Genomic DNA, 19,686 nt, shown 5'->3' with positions numbered 1-19,686 from the left:
ATTTTAAAACTGCAGCTGTTGTGCCTCCAATTCAATTCTATCTGTCAATATGGCCTATAGTTGGTATAGTTACCTGATGGGGAGCACCTGCAGGAATGAACACGGCATCACCAAGGAACTGCACTATTGCCCAGCCTTGCACACCATACTCATCATATAGTCTCTTACGTAAGGTCTGGTCCAAGTACCAGCTTTGGTCATGAATGGGGTCATGATCTGGAGGATTTTCTTGGCCTTGTTCTTCTCCAACCTAGGGCCAAGATATGGGGTGGAAGGAAACCATGACACAGCACCTTGATATTGCTGGCTCACAAAATGGTCTGTATCTAAAAATTTAACAAACTATTTCAAGGTAGAACATGATTTTCATCAAGGTCATTTAGGTCTTAAACAGCAACATGCATTAGTATGAAGATTCCAGACCAGGCTGCAAACCTGTGAACATACTAACTATCAGTGCCCTCAAAGACAGAAGTGCAATACCTACACACTTGATGTTGATAGCAATTTGAATCATTCAGCTGCTATAAGCAAGCTAGTCAAGGAACCCTGTAAGATTAAGCTTTCTTTGCAACTAGCATACCTTCCGGAGAAGTTCCCGTATCTTTTCAGCATCCTTGGCAGCATAGATGTGCCACAATGCTCCAGGTTTCTCTCTTCCTTCATGGATTCGCTGCTTTGTTACATCATCAGCATCTCCCTCATCAATTGTTTTCAGAACCTCTGAAAGGGGAATCCATGTAAGAACTGCTCATGTTTTGACACAGAGAAGAGGAAGGAGCATTTTGAGCTACTAAATTCAGTCACACTGCAACTGATCATATAGTGCCCTTCCTAAGCCCATCAAGCTTCACAGAATTCAGTGAATGTGTCAATTGACAGCTAAAAAAGCTCCGTTCACAAAGCTCAGTCTTGAATTTAAACTAAGCTACAATTATTTAAACACAAGGAGAAGAAAGGGGAGTAAGCTACTCTTTCTTTTCTTCAGGAATGTACCTAATTTCTAGGTACAAAACTCTGCTGCTCCCACAGTTGGAAACTAATGAAGCATTACTGCACTTTTAACTATGTGCTGCAAATGTTGCAAACTGTCTTGTATATCTGAACTATGTATCATAGAAATGACAAGCTTAAACAATAAAAGATACTCTTTTTACAAACACAATTGATTTTTAGTGTACAGAAAACAGCTTTCCTTAAGCATTACCATCATCATGGCTCCCTTCCCCAATGGGAATCCCAACATACACCATGACGTTAACAGCATCAGACACATCCAAGTGTAGGTTTGTGGTACCCACTCGTCTGTCTTCTGCAGTAATTAAGCCTATAACAGAGTGCAAAATAAAATAAAATTCTGTGACTAATCTCTTATAGAAATAACCTAGCTGAAAAACCTGTTTAAACAGCTAACTTTGTACGGCAATGAGAGCAGAAAACAAAGTCAAAGAGCAACTGAAACAGGTATATTCATGTCACGTGTAGCGTAAGTAAAAAGTTTACTGATAACTAGTATTTTTATTTTACAGGAAAACAGAAGCAAACCTTACCCAAGTCATGAGAAAACAAGCATTTTAACACCAAAGCCGTAACTTGTACTTCACAATTTTCTCTTTGAGAGTCTTTTATACAGCCTGTACTAGAGAACTTAGCTATCCAAAGCACAAAGCAAGTCTTCCTATGCTTGGAGGCAAGAGAGAACTGCTTTAAATGGCATTAGCATCCTACTGTGTGCAGCAAGTCAATGGTCTGTTAGAAGTATAAGCCTCCAGCCATTTTTTATTTTCTCATGCTAGCTGTAAAATCCATGACCAGCTGAATTCACAGCAGTTAGTGATCAACTCATCATTAACAATTCAGATTACAATTCAGTAAGGAGAAACACCTGCAGACTCAAGTGCTTGTACCTTTGCACATTGAAGGAACTTATGTCTCTCTCAAGTGACTGTAGGTAATGGAGAAAGATTTCAAATGTTTGCTTCTTAACTCTTTGACCTTCTTATTAACATGTTCCCTTTTTTTCCCTCTGGCCTTTCAATAGCACCCTCTCTTTCTACCTCTGCTTAACCATGTCTAGCAAGGAACATGGCATGGAACCAGAATATAAAAAAAAAAAAAAATAAAAATCTTTGTATCAGCAAACAGTAACAGAAGTGTGTGCCCACAAGAGTTTTCAGGATCACCATCGTATTTATCTATTTTCTGTTTAAAATACAAGCTTCTGAAGTTAGGAACTCAACTCACTGAACAGTACCTATCATAACAGATCAGAAACAGGTCGAAGTCCCCAGAAGGTGAGTAATTTTCCTCTTAAATACTTCAGTTGCTCTCAAAAACATACTAACTTTTCCTTGAACCCTGTATTGGTATGATGCCTGTTATATGTATCAACAATTGCTTGCAAAACTAACTTACTGTATGTACATCTCTTGGATACACAAAGCAGAAAAGGGCACATCTGACAGAGTGAGCTAATGTAAGAATAGTTTTGCAGGACTAAATGAAAAAGAAGAAACAGCAGGCTCCAGGATAAGCACTGTGTTTTGCCACAGTCACAGCCTTGTGTAATGCCACAGCCTTGTATTTGCCCTAAGTGTAATAAAGAGTCACAAAAACCAGTATCTGCAGACCTATACTCACATACCATACGCATTGTACATTTTAGGACCCAAGTCAGGACGGACAAAGTAGCTTGGCAGCCTAGAAGCCAAATTCAGTCTGCCATCTCTCTTGGTATATTCAGGAAGAGGAAGATTTTCCATCAAGTCCTCAAACCTAGAGAATAAAGACAGACAAAGGCAGGTTATCCTCCTGTAGCACCTACAGCTGTCCTGTCAGCACTGATACTAAAGGTTACTTACCTTGTAGGCATCATATCTCTGAAGTCCTCCCCTGGAGGCCAATCCTTTAACTTTAGTACCATTGGCTGACCATCATCTGACCTGAGCCGTTCTGCAAGAAACAAATTAAGATTTCTTCATGCAGTATCTTTTTACCACAGCCCACTACCTTTTTAAAGCTGCAAGGGTTTTTGTACCTCTCACAATGCACAGCAAAATGGATCCTGGTTTTGTTTTGGGCTTCCAAGCAATATCATAGTATGATAAACAACAGTTTAACAACTATATAAGTATATATGCACAGATATAATCACTGACAGCAGAAGTTTGACAGATCTTGCACAGCTGCTAAGTCTCAGAATAGTTTTTATTCAGCTTCAAAAGCCTTTCCAAAACATTCTTCCTTACTCCTTTTACCAAAGTTTATGGGAGGTTATCATTAATTTCAAGAGAAGTGGTACTTCTATAAAATTAAAGTTATTGGTTCTTGTTCTGAAATCAGTCCTAACTTCAGTGTAAAGCAAGAAACCATCGTACACTACATTCAAAAAAGCTAAAGAGCAGGTGCTCACAAAGGAAGATAGCCTTTAGATTTCTTTAATTCTTATTTGCTGGAGGAACTCAAATTAGCAGAGTACCAAAACCAAACATTTGTTCCTCACTTTAGGAGTTTTACACAAGTCCTGACTGGAAACGGAAAACGAGCAGCACAGAAAGATGCCATTACGTATGCAACAGTGGATGTATGCTCTGACAGTACTGACCATAACAACTGCTGTTCTACCTCAGGTCTTAGGGCTAAGAGAGTCTATCTGGAAGTGGTACGCAAGTAGCAGAGAACTCACTGTAACATTTAGAGAAAACCATAGCTCATTCTTCTACCAGATTTTTCACAACTCTACATGAAGCCACCAATTAAAAAACTAGGTGTACAGCAGTCTTAGGAATTTAGCATCCCCATTTCCCCAGAGAGTAACACCCTTCACTGCTTCCTACCTTACTGAGAATTGTCAGCCAAACTGATCTAGCAGAGCTCCTGACAGCATCGGAAAAGAAAGCATATCTAAGAAATTAGGACTTGGAGATCTGTGAATCACATCTGTTACATATCATCAGGCTACAGAAGACAGTCTGAGTTTGCAATATAAAAAAATATTTTATTGAAATTAAAAGGAATTAAGAACCGCAGATATGTAGTGATAAAAGTGACTGATTTAAAGATAAACTTTGATAAGCTACAGATTTTAGAGAGGTGAGCGAACTGAAAAGCTCAAGGACTTGAATTTCAAGATGTTTCACCACTTCCCATATTCAAGATTTTGAATTCGTGAAGGATCTTTGATCTAAAGAAGAAGCAGTTTGTAGGGAGGCTATTCAGAAAGGACAGAGTGAAGAACTACTTGGATGATAACACACAGATCTGACAAATTACATGAAACTGGACAAACCCCAGAAAATACCAGCAAAGAAAAGCAGGTGTAAGAAGGATCAAAACAAAAGTCCAATTTGAGCCCAAAAATATTAAAAGAAACAGCAAAAGATTGAAATTAATTAAAGTATCATACAGAATAATCTCAATAACACCTCCAAAGTCAGTGGCTGTTCTACAGCTCCTTGATAACTTAATGTGAGGGTGGGAGCCAGCCACATATTTAAAAAATTTAGAATTCATGTAATGCAGAGAAGTCAGAGACATTAGGTAATATACCAACAGTTTTCATAAGAATTAGAATGTGAAATATCTGGACTAGCAGCAAATAATATTCCTCTCTACTGGGGATTAACATGGCTGAAGAAACTCTAAATAAAATGTATTTAAAAGAAACTATCATGAGTGATAAGGTTTTCCAACCTAGGTAATTAATATTTCTCATGTATAGTATGGTAAAGGGTTTGTCTAAAAGAAAAGCCAAAGGTGATTTTGCTGAAAGAAGCATATCTGTCTGGAGACAAACTGCAAGTAACATTTCTCAAAGATAACTTGACCCGTACAAATTCAATATTTTCATTCATCACCCCAGCACAAAAGTGAAGAGTTTGTGAACTTTCCCAGTTACTGTTAATACACAAAGACCACACCATTATATCCTCAAAGGCCATTTATTCTGATTAATAACAAAACCACTATGAAATTTAACAGTACAAAATACAACACTCTGTAGTAACCATATAAAAAAACAAGTCAAAAGCAGGGAGTTTATTGATTGGAAAATTACTACGAAAGGCATTTTCTTGGTCTGCAAATCTATAATTTCGTTGACTGTTGAATGAACATTCCATTAAGTCATCCAACACTTCACCATTTCTGCAATATGCACACAGCAATAAATACAGAAAACATTTTATACACAACTCGAAAATCAGCAATACTGCAATGAACTTACACCTGTAACTATAAGACCACTCAGATCTAGGTAAATACAATCTAAAATGGAGCACTCAGCTTGTCAGAAGCTCTTTAACCTGACCTATAATGTCCTCAGAAATTTTAGTTGGTTAGTTTCCCCATCCACACTTGACAGAAGGTTTTCTCAAAGACCTTGAGCATTAAATAATGTGTTATCATGTGAGGCACACATATAGCATTGCTATTCATAATAGATATAAATTTGCATTTGTATGTCAGATTTACTTGACTGATGTATTCCACCAAATCCAAATTTTCATATCGAAAGTCTCCATCTGTTTTAGGAGAGCAGGTTCCCTTTAGTTTTACAATAAAAACTGAGGTTGAAAGGAGAGCAAAGGTAGACACATTACTCACTTTCTTAAAAATGGTAACTGAGGATTAATTTCACTGGGAAAAGTTAAAACAAACAAACAGGCAGTTTCCCATGAAAGTTTGACACATGAAAGTTACACACACCAACACACTGCAGTACAGACAGTTCTCTTGGACAGTCCTGCCCTAATCCCCACCAATAAAGCATTTTCCAGGGTGTGCTACATATAAGGAGCAATGGCTTCTTTGGATGAGACTGATAGGTATTCAGATTTTTTCTTCATTTATTTTTTAGGAAAACAGGTGGAAAATTAAGAGTTGAAGATAACAAGACAGACTGCTCAGTTAAACTAGTCAGCCATAAATATTACTTACTAGATATTATCTCAAAGCCATCCCAGAAGTCACGCACTTTCACGTCTGAAATTATGGCACAGTTCCTGCAGTTCACCAAATCTACATCTTGATCTCCAAATTCCAGGCTGAAAGCTTCTGGTTTCCAAAGTTCTGACTTCAACTTCTTATGGACACCAGATACCAGCACGGGCTGAGAATACAAAGATGAATGCTTACTCCACCATAACCAATTATCTTATATATGCAGCCAAACTTTCTTAAGAGAGCCAAGACTCCTGCTACCACCATATAAAATACACCACAAATCTGTTTTCATCATGTCTGGCTTTTGTGCATCAAGCAAATAACCAGAGTCAAAGCAAGCTTCAGTTCCATGCCATGTGCAGTTGCCTTAGAAGTGGCGTTGGATTAGACTTGCCGAAGCAAGTGCATTAGGTCTCCATGGCAAGGTGTTGGCAGCAGGTATAAGCTCTGTCAGAGGAGGCTGGGAGCTGCCCCATGGTGGACACAGATGGTTCCACCAGGCTCAACAGACCCATCACTGGCAAAAGCTGAGCCCACAACTGATGCTGGTAGCATTCTCTGTAATAATGAGAAAGGGTAAAAAGTTCTCCACAGCTAACGCATGCACGCCTGTGTGTGAGAGAGAGAGAGAAAGAGAGAGAGAGAGAGAGAGAGACCGGGGACACACAACACACGGATGGCAGGCAGGAGGGAGGGAGAGAAACAGCTCTGCATACATCAAGGTCAGTGATGGAGGAGGTGCTCGCAGCCCATTGAAGAGCATGGTGAGGCAGGCTGTCCCCTGCAACCTGTAGAGGACCACGGTGAACCAGAGATCCACCTGCAGTCTACAGAGGATCCACTGCAGCAGAGGGATATTTGCTGGAGGAAGTCCATGGAGAGCCCATGCTGGAGCAGGTTCTGGCAGAAGCCGTAGGGAGAATCCCACTTATAAGCAAACTTTCTGGCAAAAGCTACCCACTGGGGACCCACACTGGAGCAGCCCATGGGGACAACTCATGTTAGAGCCATTTGTGAAGGACACTATCCTGTGAGAGGAACGCCACACAGAGGAAGCAGCAGGAAAGTGTGAGGAGGAAAGGGCAGCAGACACTGTGTTGTGAACTGACCACAACCCCCATCATCCACCCTGCAGGAAGGAGGTAGAATAGTCAGAGATAAGAGAGTAAAGTTGAGTCTTTAGGAAAAAGTTGAAGTGGGTGGGGAGAGGTAAGGTGTTTACTGATTTGTCTTTCTTCTCTTCCAGCCTACTCTATTTTTAATTTGCAATAAATTCAACTCCTTTATCACAAATTAAACCTCTTTTGCCCATGATAGCAATCCCTAAGGGACCTCCCTGGCTTTATCTTGACCCAGAAACTTCTTCACCTGATTTTCTTCCCATATTATGTTGAGAAGGGGGAGTGAGAAAGCAGCTGGGTAGAGGGGTCTGGCAGCCAGACAGGGTCAATCCACCTGTGGCAGTAGAGTAGGTGTAGAATCCCACCACCTGACCTTCTTCTTAGGCACACATACAACTACCACTAGAAACAGCATTTGTAGTAAAGCCTTCTCTAAAATGTGAAATTTTAGTATTTTAATATGAATTGTTTAACTATTTCACTTGTTATTTATGTATAATCACAGATCAACATTAACTCTGTAGGACAAAACCAAGTAGTGGAAAAAAGGCTGCTCACTAGCAAAAGGGGTTTTAAGATGCTTATGCTAATGATGTACATGTATTCCAAACAGCTATTTCAGTGGCCTCTCCCCATAAAAGCATTTAAAATGCTTTAATTAATTAATTAATTAAATTAACCTCAAAGCATTTGCTAAACTGACAATTGGAAAAGTTATACCAGACAAACCTCCCAACACTGCCAAAACTTTCTCAGCTCCTCTCACCCTGCCATCTCAAAAGAGAGTTACCAAACTTGAGAGAAAATGAAGAGGGTATAAAGTGAACTTGCACATGAACTATTCCCACCCAAAAAGCTTTACTTTTGTAACTGCTACCTATGTTCAAATGGCAGTTCCCATGGCTATGCAAGTTTGAATTAATTCCAAGCTGTGCCCTATACATTAACAATGTATAGTGATGGTGGGTCTTGGTTTATTCACATGAAGAGCTCAGCACAACCCTGAGAAGCACACATGACCCTAGATGTAATATCAGTGTGCTAGGCAAAGATACCGACAGAGCTATATACAAGCAACTTCAAAGTTATGCTGCTTAAACACACTCCAGTAACTAACTGCTGCTTCTTTTGTATTGTCCAATAGCCTCTAAAAGGCCTAGTTTTGATTTTAGTCCCTAAATGAGGACAACTATTTTTACATCCAGAAATGAATGTAAAAATCCCAAGTCTGGGGATAATGGGAATGGCCTTGGTTTTCAAATACAATACAACACAGCCATTAAGTTATAGAAGGCAGCACTGAAACCTCAACTTCAGATGAGTGAGATTTAAGAAAACAAAAAGGGGTTGTTTACTTTACTCCTGTGAATTTCAGGGGAATAGGGGAATGAAAAAAAAAAAAAAAAAACCAACACAGAAACGTTTAGACTACCCTCACATCAAAAAAGAGTATTTTCTTGTATTGAGGCTGAACTTTCTGCACCCACTCCCACTTCTCCTGTCAGTGGGCACTGACAAGAAGAGCCTAGCTCCCTCTTAAGATTTCCTCCCCACACTCTCCTGAGCCTCTTTTTCTATAGGCTGAACAGTCCTAACTTGTTCAGCCTCTCTTCAGCTAAGTGATGCTCTAGTCCCTTCATCATCTTTGTGACCCTTCACTGGGATTCCCCCTCCCCTCCTTCACATTGGGGAGCCCAGAACTGAACACAGTAAGAGGAACCATCACTTCCTTTGACTTGCTGACAACCCTCTTTGTCGTGAGGACACATTCTTGGCTCACAGTCACTCCCTTGCCCACTGGGACCCCAAGATTCTTCCAGGCAAAGCTACCTCCCAAATGGTTGCTTCTCAGCAGCTGCTGTAGGATGTTATTCTTCCTTGATGTACAGGACATTACATTTTCCCCTGCTGAACATCACTAGATTCTTCTCGGTCCAATTCTCCAGCCTGTTCGGACCCTCTGAATAGCAGCAGAACCCATCTGCTGTATCAGTCATTCCTCCTAGTTTTGTATTGCCTGTAAACTTGCTAAGGGTGTATGAACCCTACCCCATCTAGGCCACTAATGACACGACAAGTACTACTTACTGCAGAAGTGACTGACGATATACCACTAGTGATAGTGCTCTCACACATGGCATTTCAGTCAGTTTTAAGTCCGTCACACTGTTCACTTACCAAGTCACTTTGATGATATTATGACAGTGTAAAAAACGTTTATTAAAGTTAAGACAAAAAACATCCACTACTTTTCTTTCATGTACCAAGCCAGTCATATCATCACAGAAAGCTACAAGGCAGGTTAAGCATGATTCAACCAGTATTCCTGATCTCCTTTTCTCTTCACGACCATATCCCCATGGGATTCTTCCAAGCAAGTATCTGAAAAGGCAAAAGCCTGCTCTCCCAAAGCCCAAATTTGTGATCATGATTTTTTGTTTTGCTCCCTCCTCTCAGAATCTTGATCTGAATGCCACCATCTAATAGTCACTGCAGGCAAAGGTGCCCCATATCTCCACATCAACCACCAGTTCTTCCTTGTGTGAAAGCACAAGGTCCAGAACAAGTGCCCTTCCCCAGCAGCTGTCTCAGAACATTGACATCAATGTTCTGAGAATGAACGCACTTCAGAAAACTTCAGGACTGCTTGTGACCTGTTGTGTTGTTCCTCCAGCAGGTATCAGGGTGGTCCCATGAGGCCCAGGAAATGTGAACACAGGGCTTCCTCCAGTTTTTTAAGGCCTTATCACATTTTTATGGTCAGCTGGTCTGTAGCAGATACTTGCCATAATGTTGTCCATAATTGCTGCTCAATAATCCTGGCCCCTAAGTTCTTGGATGGCTCATCATCAGTTCCTACACAATTTCAAGCATTCTAGGTTCTTCCTCACAAAAACAGCAATGCTCCCTGCTTACTTTCCTGGCTTGTCATTCCTGCGTTGTCCTTCCTGAACAGCCTCTACCTATTCCTTCCCATACTACAGCTGCATGAGCTATCTCACCACTTTGTCATACCAATGAGATCACGGCTGTGCAAATGCACACTAATTCCTCCTCTTTGTTCAATGTGCTGCATGCATTAGGGTACGGGTACTTCAGAAAGACATCGAGTCATGTTAATTTCCCAGAAACAGTGTGAGAACTTTCTTCACAATGCTGTAATGCACACAGATCCTTACTTACATGCATATACTTGAGGTGGACATCTTTCATCCTTTGTTTCTTGAGTACGGGATTATCCCTGTTCACATCACCTCACATTGCTTGCTTGCCAAATCAATCAATTCCTTCCTTGATATCACTGGTCATACTCTCCATCTCTCCATCCCTTGCTCCTGCTTATAGCTTTTTTCATAAGGTTAGCCAGCCTGTTGGCAAAGATCCTTTTTTTTTTTTTTTGCTTAGATGGATCCTATCTCTTCCACACAACCCTCAATCCTCAAAGAGGTTCCCATGATCACAAAACCCTCTTGGCTAAAACTGGCTGTGCAAACCACAGTTGACATGCAGGATCTGTCCACTCCCCTACCCTTCACTGGCAGGAGTAAGAAAACCATGAGGGCTCCACGGCCTTGATTAACACTTCCAGAGCCATACAGCCACTTTTGATACTCTCCCGGTCTCCCCAGTAGTACTCTGAGTGCCAATATGGAAAAGCAGCAGAGGGCACATGTTTGAGGGACAGATAAGCTTTGGTAGTCTTCCCACTATGTCCCAAACGTGACACCCTGACAAGTAGCAAACCTCCCTAAGATAACAAACCAAATACAGCAATCTCAAATCTGAATATACTCTCATCCCAGCAAAAATGGTAACATTAGGGCAATTAAAAAGTTCAGGCATATTATACAACAAACACTAGGGATCACCTATGAGTAAAATAACTTTTCACAGTACCTTTCACAGGATGTGTAGAAAGCATGGCATGGTAGACTTTAAGCTGACAGCTAAACCAGCTGTCTTCAGTGCGAAAAAATAATGACATTTTGATCCCTGCTGCATTCACCTGACCACTTGTAAACAGCAATTAAAAGAAACCCTAAAACAACCAAATTGCTTAACTTGGTAGAACCCTTCTGGCTATTAAGCAGCAAATTTGCAATGGAAGAAAAAATTATTCTCTCTAGTGAATAACACAGCTAGGGCTCCAAGATAAAATGACAGTGGACTTGCGTGGTAGACATCTCCTGCCAAATCTGCTCTCAAACTACAGGGAGATAAAAATAACAAAAAAACCTAAAAAAACCCAAAAAGCTCCAGTACCATATCATATTTTCAGTGTCTCAAAAAAGAGAAATCCTAACATGGAAAGTCAGAAAAAGTCAGAAAATACCAGGTTGCTATAGGATGAGGATCCTAACAGTATACCCAGATGAGCAAAAACCATTTTCAGGAGAAAAAAATGCTCTTTAAATACAACTTCAAGAATTACTCTTACGGCCTCAGTGAATTCTGGGATAAGACGAAGTTTAACTAGTTTCTGACAATTTCTAAGATGAAGGACTCAAAAAATGTTGCTCCTTTTGAGTGACACTGAAAGAGTGCCATTATTATCTAAGCATTAAGGGAAAAGAATTTTCTCTTTTAACAATTTCGGATGCCATCATATCCAACATCTTCATATGGCACAGACCTAGTGTACAGCGTTATTGCACTGGGGAGGGTGGCTAAGGGTTTTTTTCCAAGTAACTTTTCCCAAAACACAAAACAGGAAGGGGATTTAGGAAATAGTGGTAGAATTAATGTTCTTTCACTTCACTTTTAAAGGTGCAGCTGGGATGTACAGGAGGATGTAAGCCAAGGAACTACAGTGACAGAGAACAGTTTCTTCAGAGAGTCTCTGCTTGAAAAAATTATTTTTAAAATACCCTTGTTGAGACAGTAACACCTGTCTGGGTCACATGCTCTCTTATGTAGGAACAAGGGAGGTTGTTCAATTCCTTTTCTCATTTCAACAGGAAACTCCAATGACTGCAACACCACCTTGAGGACTGCTGAATGAGCAAAGGACTTTCCCAGTCTGTTCCTATTCAAGGGGTCCTCTGAATGCTAAAATGATCCAGAAGCATCAATAGCATACCTTGGGGCAAAGGCTAAAATAGCAGGTGACAAAGTACCTGCTATTGTACAGGTACACGAGCATGGCAATTGCAGCCAGAGTCTCAGGGTGTACACCAACTTGGATGGTGCTGCACTCTGCAAGCTACACACCGGACACAAGATTCATAATCACATCTCTAGACTCCCTAAGCAGTCTCTCAAGACTCATTGCCAGTCAAGAACCCCATGGTCACAAACAGCATGTTGCACATGGTGATTAACCAGTCTCATTGGCAAAGAAACTGACAAGCACATTTTTTGTAGGCATTCCCAAGATGTTTAAGATCCTCCTAGGAGAGGCAGTAGTATTTCCCAACAGAAAGTGTTGAGAAAATTATCAAAGTATGCTAACCAGAAACTAAGAAGCTCTTAGAAAAGATGATGGACACCACAGCACTGCAAAAGAATGATCTGAAATCTCTCATAAATCAGAAAAATATAACAGGATGAAAAATAAAATAAATTAAAAAAAAAAAGAGATTCCCATGTACCCCAAAAAAGTCAGGACAGGAAAACAACTGCACTTAATCGGAAGCTGGCAGTGAAGTTTCTAGTCAGACAAGCAAGGGTGTGCTTCACAGTACCTTCCTCCAACTATTAGGAGCTGGCCAGAGGAATCATGAACAGAAATGAGGCCTGTGGCACAACACCCATCTTTGCAGTTCTCACAGCTATGTGCTAACTGTGCTTGTGCCCAGGCAACCCAGACAATGTGCAGTTCCATGGGACTACATTTAAATGAAAAGTACTCTACTGTCAGGAGTAGACTCTGAGTGCCAAAAGAGGTATATGCAGCCTATTCCTCCACCACACCTCAGTGTCTTGTGAAAAACCACAAATAAGCATGGAATATGACTGCCAAGCGCATTAGCACTGTAACATAAACTATCCGACAACAAGCACTTCTCCAGAAAAGATGATGATGGACCTAATGGTCTAGCACTAATGGCCTCAATTCTGAGTAGTTAGTGAAGGTAACTGTGTCAGAGGCAGCTGCAGAACCAAGTGCCAAAAATACAGTTTGAATGGCAATGGCCATTATCCTCCGTTAGAGCTGTGGGTACACTTCTTTGCAGCAGCAATTACTCATCCATTTTTTAAGATTCAGGTTGTCAGACCAGGCTGATCTTACTGTCCCTCTGAAGAAGTCTAAGCTGCAGCACTACAGACTGACATCTGAAAAAGTGGCTGTGCTGAGAGCAGGTCTAAGGTATAGTCTGTTGTCTGAAGGCCTAACTGCTTGATGGCACCTCAGACAATCCACGAGAGTGCTCCATGCATGAGTTGCTGAGTCCACAACAATACTTGGGTTCCCACAGGCTGTAGGGCTCAGGATGAGACACTCTATCAAGTACATCCAAAATTCAGTAGATTATTGCATGCAGCATTTTCACTCTTGTACACACTGTAGCTGGAAGAAAACGCATATTTCCCTGAGGCTATAAAGCATCAAGTGTGGAGTAGATGCTAAGGTGCACTCAGGAAATCAGAGTGGATTCTCTACTGGGCTGTAGTAGAGCAAAGGACGTTCAGCCCAAAGCACACTACAACTAAAAGGGCTGTCACAGCAAACACTCTCATGATGGTAAGCTGAGAAAAGCTCAACGTGCAAGAGGACATGGACCCAAATAAATATAGCATAAAGTGAACAGGGCTGCTGTGTCCCCTCTTTATAAAGCTACAGTTGAAATATTCATTCACCATATTCACTCAGGAGCCAAAGTTTGAAGAGACTGTTTTTACCAATGTACAGACTGCAATTTCAGGACACTAACAAGCAATAAGGGTTGGATACTTATCACCCACCTGGCCTTGTTTCCAGCATTCCCTGAAGATCTTCCAGTTGTTTTTATTGCTGGGATCATGAAGGCAAAGAAGTCTACCATCACACAGCCAAGAGTGGGAAGTGTGTGGATCCAGCACATTTAATCCCATTACCATTTCTTTCACCTCCTTCTGTGTGTCAGCTAAATTACTAGCTCGTTTTGCAGCATCAGACGTCTTCTTATTTTCCACCACAGAAGCAATGATATGGTCCAAGAAGTTTGGCAGGCTGGCTTTACCTTTGACCCCCTAGAAGACGTAAATCCAGAGGTAAGTTTAGTCTTGCAACAGTACAAGTATTAAGGTATATCTGCTCTCCTTCAGACTTTAGCACAGACACCTTGCTACCAGGAAAACATGCATCAGAAACAAACTGGCTCAGAGACAGACATGTATCCAACAGAACTGAACAGAAATGGCTACGGCTCTGTTTTACAATGGTAGAGGTTAAAATAACCAGCTAAACGCTACCTATAAAAATATTATGCAGACATAAAATAGAAAACTTTACTTTGATTGTAAAAATAGTTCATAGTTTTCCCAACTTCATTAATATCTAAACTCCATTTCCCCATTTTCCTCATTCCATTACTAAGGAAGTCAATTCAACCTTGGGAGACATAAGCTGTTCACATATGTGAACACTAAGTAAACATGGACAGAGAAAGGAGAAAGTGCTTCCTGTATGTTAGTGGAACCACTAGTACAGAGACTCTCTGGTTCTGGTAGCCATGCTCCTCAAGGGACATTTAAAACTCAAGGGGTGTTTAAAATTTGTAACAGGTTATCAACACAATCTTAAAATTTCGTTTTAACTTAAAAAAATAAAAAGCCTGCTTATAGGCCTTGCTTATAGCAAAATACTTAATACACTAAATAAATTTTATATATTCAACAGACGATAAACACTTATTGGACCTTGTTTCACACATTTGTGGGAGAAGGCAGAGCAGTGAAAGATTTCTGGTAGAAAAAACCTTCTCATTCAAGTGAAAAACAAAAGAAACATAGCAAACCAATCAACACCACTCTCTCCTCCCTCCCAAAAACTGCCATCATCTTAAAAACTAAAGTTCAATAGATAAAAAATTCACCATATATAGAGCTATCAATCTAAAACACAACATTATTCATTACTGAATATATTAATTCAGTAAAAAATACTTATGGAATTGTAGAAGAGTCTCGGTCCAACAGAAGTTCTAGAGATCATCTGGTGTAAATTTCTGTTGAAACTAGGTTTTGTTCCCCTGGGCTGGGTCATGTCAACTTTAACTTGACAGGAAAGGAGATTAATTCACTTCTTACGGCAGCCTATTCCACTCTTTGAATGTAAAGGGAGAATTTTTCCTTAGATTCAGATAGAATTTCTCCTAAAAGAAACTTGTATTGCCCCTTGCCCTATTAACCATGCATCTTTATGAAATGAGTACCTCCATATTCCCTACAAACACCTTTTAGAAATTATAAGATTGATCAGATCCCCAAAGCATTCTCTTCTCTAAGATGAAGAGAACCATTTACTAGAACCTTTCTAAATGTGTCGAGCTCTCCAATGCCTTAATCATTCTTTATGGCCCTTCGCTGGATCCCATACAATTTTTCACTGTCATCTTCACCCGGGGAAACCAAAACTGGAAAGTGTTCCAGGTGTAATCTGACAGGAGCTGAATGAAATAACCACATTCCTTGATGTGCTTCAGCTGTATGCTTCCTGATACAGCCCAGGACTGTTTACCTTTGCAGCTGCAGGTGTGCAGTGCTGGCCCAGGTGCAGCTTGTTGTCCTCCAGGACCCTGGGCTCCTTTAACAGGCACTACCTCACTGCTAGTCTGATTCCACTCTCTACTGCTGCCTGGAATTATGTTAGTTTCCTACAGCCCATCTTACCCAAATAAGACTAGATCATAACATCATCCGCTTTGGATGGTCTTAAAAATGTACCATTACTCTGACTTGCTAGAGGCTGTAAGATAGATAATATGCAGCTTAATTATTAAAGATAATGCTTATTATTCTTCACAACAAACTATCAATGCTCCAGAAAGATCGAGATGATCCTCTCCATGAGCAGCAGTCTTGCTTCTCTCAATTTGAGTAACACACTTGTTTCTCAGTGTTTTGTTCATTCTATTTTGTTCATTCTATATGAAGCATCCAGACATTCAAGTCAGGAGATGTACCAGAGTTCTCCATAAGTTCTTTAAATCTAAGTTACTCAGTGAAGATCAGAAGCCAGGAAAGTGAAAAAAACACATTACACAATACATCTGATTAGATGTGGTGAGACAATGCGTAGAGTTGCCAGGACAGGGATACAAGTTCAGACAGGCTATCTCAAGCCTTGAAGGAATAAGTTGCTTTAACACAAGTGACCACAATTTCTTTGCCTGTACTCAGTGATGACAGACAGAAGTATTCTTGGATTCACTTTCCTGTAGCAGCATCATATTTTCATGTATAGTTCCCTCTCCCAAAACCAACCAACATGAACTATTATTGAGGTGCTGGCCTGCCAGCCTGCCTGTCAGAGTTTAAAAAAAAATCCACTATGAGACAAGCCATTTCAACTTCCTTCTTACTCTATCTGCCTAAGCTTTTGGAGAAAGTATTCACCAAAAAGAGATAAGTGTTGATAAATTCCACAGAATTTATCCTTCTCCTCAAACAAAATGTTTCTAACCACTCCAAATAGCATTGATTTGTTCAGGTTTTTTTTCAAAGCTATTTCTTCCAAAATGGATTTAAGTATCCTTATTCCAGAAAAGGCATTCAGAAATGGCAACTACACCTTAAACTCACAGGATCACAGAACCATAGAAAATGCTAAGTTGGAAGCAACCCATCAGAATCATCGAGTCCAACTCCTGGCCCTCCACAGGACAGGCTAAGAATCGCACCCTGTGCCTGAGCATGTTGTCCAAATGTGGCTATTCAGCTGTCTGCTGGACATTTTGTCCAGAAGGATATTTAGAGAGACATCATCAAAAATTTACTTCCAGAAAGATGACATCTACTGGCTTTCCCTGATGAATGAGGTGGTGTCGTCATAGAAGGAAATCGCATTCAACAAGTAGGACTTTCCACCCACACTGCAGTGACCAGTGACTGCATTGTATTCCAGATGCTTTCAAATACTTCCCAGAATAATATTTTCCATTATTTTACTGGACACTTAAGTGAGACTGACACACCTGTGGTTTCCATGGTACTGCTTTTTGCCATTTTAGGAAATCAGGACAACCTTTGCCAGCTTCCAGTCAGCTGGAACCACTCCAGACTCCCAAGACCACATGAAACTCATTGAGAGAGGCTTTTTGATGACATCAGCAGCTCTCTGAAGATTCTTGGATTTATCCCATCAGGCCCCATAGATTTGTAGTGTTGCAGGTGGAGCAGCAGATCCTGGCCAAGTATATTCTAGCTCAAATGCCTTTCAAGTATACATAAGTTTAAGGAACTGGTTTACTCTGAAGTTTTTGTCTTTTTTTCTGTGGTATGCTCTTACAATATTTTTAAAGATGTGAAATTTAATGTGAACTTTGCAGGGATTCTGATTATCAAGTTATAGGCTGTATTTAAACAAAAACAAGTTATAGGCTGTATTTAACCCACTTTCTTGGTCTCTTGAAGAGAATAGCCTCTCCTCAGCAGTAGTACACTAAAACTAAAAATTAGCATGAAAATTCTCTACAAATTTGTGGGGTGGTGAGTTTTGGTGAGGCATTACATTTGTTTCAACATTCAAGAGTAGAATACGATTAAAACATCCAGATGAAAATTCTTCCCTAGAACAGACATCATTGAAGGAATACAAAATTATTTACCGTAGAAGCTGCAGAAAAGACTGGAGGAAAGGGGATTCCTGTGTCTGATGGGACCTGAGGAAGCTTTCCTGGCCCTGTGTGTAGCAGATCTCTGAGGCTGGAGCCTTCAGCTTTGTTGCTAGATGTCACTGGGCCCAACAAGAGGCTATTAAACAGCTTTGGGGTTAGCGGGGAAACCTTTGTACTGGAGTTGAAGGAATCTAATCCAAAGGGTGAATGGGATTCTTTATTAAGCACTGATCTCAGTGATCCTGATTCTGCAAGATAAATATAAACATTACAGGGAGGGGAGAGAAAAAAAAATCCCCAAGAGGCAAAGTCAAAACGATCACAAAGTTTTCTGAAATTATTTCCTCTTGCATTAAATAGGATATTAACAGAATCTTGTGGTAACGGTAAATTATCACTGTAACAGTGAATGAGGCACCTCAATGAGCATCAAAGATACTTCACATAGATTTTGCCCTTCATATGCTGCTATGGTTTTGAATAGCACAATAGATCCAATCAAAGATCTGACACATGTAAACACAACTTTTTAATGTACTCAGTTAAAAAACATTTCCCTGACTTTCTGAATTTATGTTTTGATTTTAAATATTTCAAATTTTAATGGTAGACAAAATATTAAAGTGACCTGCAAAACTTGCAAGTGATTCATCAACATTTAACATCAATATGTAAAGTAGTCCCTTCTAGACATATGGACAGGAATAAATCCTGTGTTAGTCATGTTACCTCTGACTTCTAGGAAGTGTAGTCATTCCAACTACTGAGTATTAGAGATGCTCTAAGCTTTCATCTAACTCTCCAACTGGACTCGTCTCAGCTCCTTGAAAATATATTCTTCACATACCACACAAAAAAGCTGTATTTACTTCAACAGTTATAAAGTGACAAAGCCGTATCTGAAGTTAATTACCGTCATTTTACATCAGGATATCAGCTTCTGAGAAAATAAATATACAGCCTGGCACAGAAATAAACTGTGAGACAGTACTGTCTGCAGCTGCATCATCTTTCCAGCTTTGCATTTTTCTAAGCCTGTAGAGCAAAACTGGTTCTAAGATGCAAAGGAAGAAAACTTACCTTTTTCTTTTCTGTTTAGGGCTAGACACTCTCACAAAGTACAGCAATCAAACAGTATGTTATCATTTATCTTTTAATTGCAACCCCAGTGGGCATTTCTTCTGCTCACCTTTTGTTTCCTCTTTCGCTTTTTGCGTTGCTAAATCTGCAAGCCAGTGTAAAGCTGATGATGGAGCTGTTTCTGGACAAAGTGGTCTGTTAGACTTTACTTCCCCAGTGTTATTGGTTGGTAATGTCTCTGCTTTTGCAGATTCTTCTATCCTAATGTCAGTTGCTTCAGATTTTGATACAGTGTCCATTTCTACTTGCCCCACTCCTGCTGTCCCTGCTCCAGTGGAAAAGGCGTTCTCATTTCCAGAGACTGATGCACTGGGATTTACAGTTGGAAGCTAAAACAAAAAATATAAAAAAAAACCTGCTAAATGTTGAATAAAGGGAAGAGTTCAACTTGGAGACATTTTCAATATCCAATGCAATCGATTTTGTCAGTTGTTTTTCTTTTTCCATTTGCTACAAGCTCACAGTAAAATTCATTTATGCTTAGCAGAATACAGAAGCTTCCTTATCTGCGTGTATTCACCTTTGCACTGTGGTGTGAATTCTTACCATGTCATCTTTTAGACATTTTTTAACTTAAGCCCAATCTTTTTGAGTTCTTTCCTTTTCTTTCTGGGTTTTTTTTTTATTACAGGAGGATTTTTTGTGTTGATAGTTACAGAACTGCTCTAGATTCCTTCAGGAAGCACAACAAAATAAAAACACATGTTGCAAGCTACTCATAG

General features: G+C 40.0%; 1 protein-coding gene across 1 annotated transcript in view; it reads right to left on the bottom strand.

The window, feature by feature from the left end:
- KDM3B (lysine demethylase 3B) overlaps nucleotides 1-19,686 on the bottom strand; it is a 47,734-nt gene that overhangs the window by 3,935 nt on the left and 24,113 nt on the right. The window contains exons 14-22 of the mRNA XM_058815114.1: nucleotides 19,014-19,293; nucleotides 17,816-18,072; nucleotides 13,971-14,237; nucleotides 5,938-6,109; nucleotides 2,862-2,952; nucleotides 2,645-2,775; nucleotides 1,208-1,327; nucleotides 584-723; nucleotides 74-250 (exon numbers count right to left, since the gene is read on the bottom strand). Coding sequence (XP_058671097.1) covers nucleotides 74-250; nucleotides 584-723; nucleotides 1,208-1,327; nucleotides 2,645-2,775; nucleotides 2,862-2,952; nucleotides 5,938-6,109; nucleotides 13,971-14,237; nucleotides 17,816-18,072; nucleotides 19,014-19,293 — 1,635 coding nt within the window. The remainder of the gene's footprint in view (nucleotides 1-73; nucleotides 251-583; nucleotides 724-1,207; nucleotides 1,328-2,644; nucleotides 2,776-2,861; nucleotides 2,953-5,937; nucleotides 6,110-13,970; nucleotides 14,238-17,815; nucleotides 18,073-19,013; nucleotides 19,294-19,686) is intronic.

Source organism: Ammospiza caudacuta, chromosome 16 (assembly GCF_027887145.1).
Source record: "Ammospiza caudacuta isolate bAmmCau1 chromosome 16, bAmmCau1.pri, whole genome shotgun sequence".
Classification (NCBI taxonomy): domain Eukaryota; kingdom Metazoa; phylum Chordata; class Aves; order Passeriformes; family Passerellidae; genus Ammospiza; species Ammospiza caudacuta.
This window is presented reverse-complemented; position numbering and strand designations above follow the sequence as displayed.